Genomic DNA, 1,930 nt, shown 5'->3' with positions numbered 1-1,930 from the left:
TCACAGAGGTGATTATGTTCTCTGAATTCGACCAAAACCAAATACTCGCAAGCGTCATCTTCTTCCTTCTTGGTCTTCTCGGAACCCCACCATTCGGTATTGCCCTATTACTTTTTTTATAAACAGTTCTATATATAGCTTCTTTGTTCATTGTTATGCCAACCTTAAAACTTCTCTCAAGCTCAATTCACCATCTTCTTTGTGTAATGATGGCAGTTTCTTTGGCCTCTCGGATGGGCCGGAAGCTCCAGAGATATAACAACCTGGGCCATCGACAAGTCGTAGGGTAAGTGCTTTTTGATTTTTGATTTATAATTTTTCTCTATTTTATTCTCCTTTCTGATGAGGAAGTTTTGGATCTGCAGATGCATTCCTTACCGATTCAAAAATGGCGCAGATGTAGACATTACTGATGAATTGGAAGTTCTTGTCGTTACTTCTCAGAAAGGCCGAGCTCAAGGCCTGATGTTCCCCAAGGTAACATATCATACATAAACTTGATATATGATTCAATTTAACTCATGATTTTAAATTTTCAGGGTGGATGGGAAGTTGATGAATCTCTAGAGCAAGCAGCTTTAAGAGAATCAATTGAAGAAGCTGGAGTTCTTGGCAATGTTGAGGTGAGATTATAAATTGTTGAAGCTTTTCCATAATTGTTTCCATGGGGTTTTCTGAGTCTAGTTTTTGTATATTCATTTTACAGCGTGAATTGGGAAAATGGAACTTTGTCAGCAAAAGCCAAGGCACTCTTTATGAAGGCTACATGTTTCCGTTGCTCGTCAAGGAGCAGCTTGAAGTATGGCCAGAAAAAGATGTCAGGCAAAGAATCTGGGTAAGTTTCTAGTGACTGATTCGTCGCCCTTATTTTTAGAAATGCAAGTAATTTCAACATTATAAATTATGGGTTTACCATATTAATGCTCCAATTATTAAAATGATTTAAATAAATGTAATTTGGATACTCATTACATTATATACTTTTTTACTTTTCTGTAAGTACAAGTGTATCACCTGATGATACTTGTTATACATGAGATGACTCATTTAAACTTGGGATTGACTCTCTTTGACTCATTTTGAGTCTAACTTTTTTCGGCTAACCTAAGAATTCATCTAGATTTTAATACAAAGGTCTTGCTTCTTTCAACTCAAGCCAACATTTTTAATTAGGACTTGAATCAATGGCCGGTAGGCCTTTGAAACTTTAATACCATGTTAGAAATCTAAGACTAATATATTACGTGAAATGATTGTGTAGATGAGTATCGATGAAGCAAGAGAAGTATGTTGCCATTGGTGGATGAAGGAAGCTTTGGACATATTTGTTGCAAGATTCACACCAACAATGGATAGAGACTAGATCAATTTGTTTCATAGCAATTAAATTTGTTGGTTGCCAACAATGGATAGAGACTAGATCAATTTGGAAAAAAAATACAAATTATAATAAATAAATAAGTAAAACTATAAGTATAAATTTTTTTTCTCTATCTTCATATTGTCAGTTTATATAGATAAATTAATAAAAAAAAATTATATATGTGAATTCATTAAAAGAAATCAACAATTCCGATTGGAAGCATATTTTGTTGGAAGTAGGAGTTATAACAAAGCCAAGAATTTCATCAATTTTTTTTCTATTAAAATCAAGTTCTTCAATTAACTTTAGGGATTACATTAAATCATTTTGAAGAATTTAAGTTTAAGAGAAGTCAATAAACAATAAATTGCCTAAAATTAAATAGTAAAGTGGGCATATATCTGATCAATCGCTTTAGAGAACACATTGATGCTTCAAGTGTTTTATGCTGTTGATGGACACATAAACCGAATTTCACTGTATAAATATTTATTATTTGAATTAAGTCACTTAGGCATTATGAGAAGTAAAATTTGATGTGATTTTATACTAATAAAAATATGATAG

At 32.5% G+C, this 1,930-nt stretch overlaps 1 protein-coding gene across 1 annotated transcript; it reads left to right on the top strand.

Annotated features, from left to right (window-relative positions):
- Positions 1-209: 209 nt before the first annotated feature.
- Positions 210-1,694, top strand: LOC123215235 (nudix hydrolase 18, mitochondrial-like). The gene is made up of 6 exons (XM_044635247.1): positions 210-286; positions 366-477; positions 540-623; positions 707-835; positions 1,262-1,337; positions 1,546-1,694. The coding sequence occupies exons 1-6, from the start codon at positions 210-212 to the stop codon at positions 1,692-1,694; spliced, it is 627 nt and encodes a 208-aa protein (XP_044491182.1).
- The last annotated feature ends 236 nt before the right edge of the window (positions 1,695-1,930 follow it).

Source organism: Mangifera indica, chromosome 5, assembly GCF_011075055.1.
Source record: "Mangifera indica cultivar Alphonso chromosome 5, CATAS_Mindica_2.1, whole genome shotgun sequence".
NCBI lineage: Eukaryota > Viridiplantae > Streptophyta > Magnoliopsida > Sapindales > Anacardiaceae > Mangifera > Mangifera indica.
The sequence above is the reverse complement of the archived record's forward strand: the minus strand, read 5'-3'. Positions and strand labels throughout refer to the sequence as shown.

Excerpts from the sequence above, each read along its gene's own strand:
- LOC123215235 (XM_044635247.1), top strand. The coding sequence starts at position 210 with ATGGCAGTTTCTTTGGCCTCTCGGATGGGCCGGAAGCTCCAGAGATAT. Across the intron at positions 478-539 it reads AAGGCCTGATGTTCCCCAAG|GGTGGATGGGAAGTTGATGA; the intron begins GTAACATATCAT and ends TTAAATTTTCAG. Across the intron at positions 1,338-1,545 it reads GGACATATTTGTTGCAAGAT|TGAATTCATTAAAAGAAATC; the intron begins TCACACCAACAA and ends AAATTATATATG.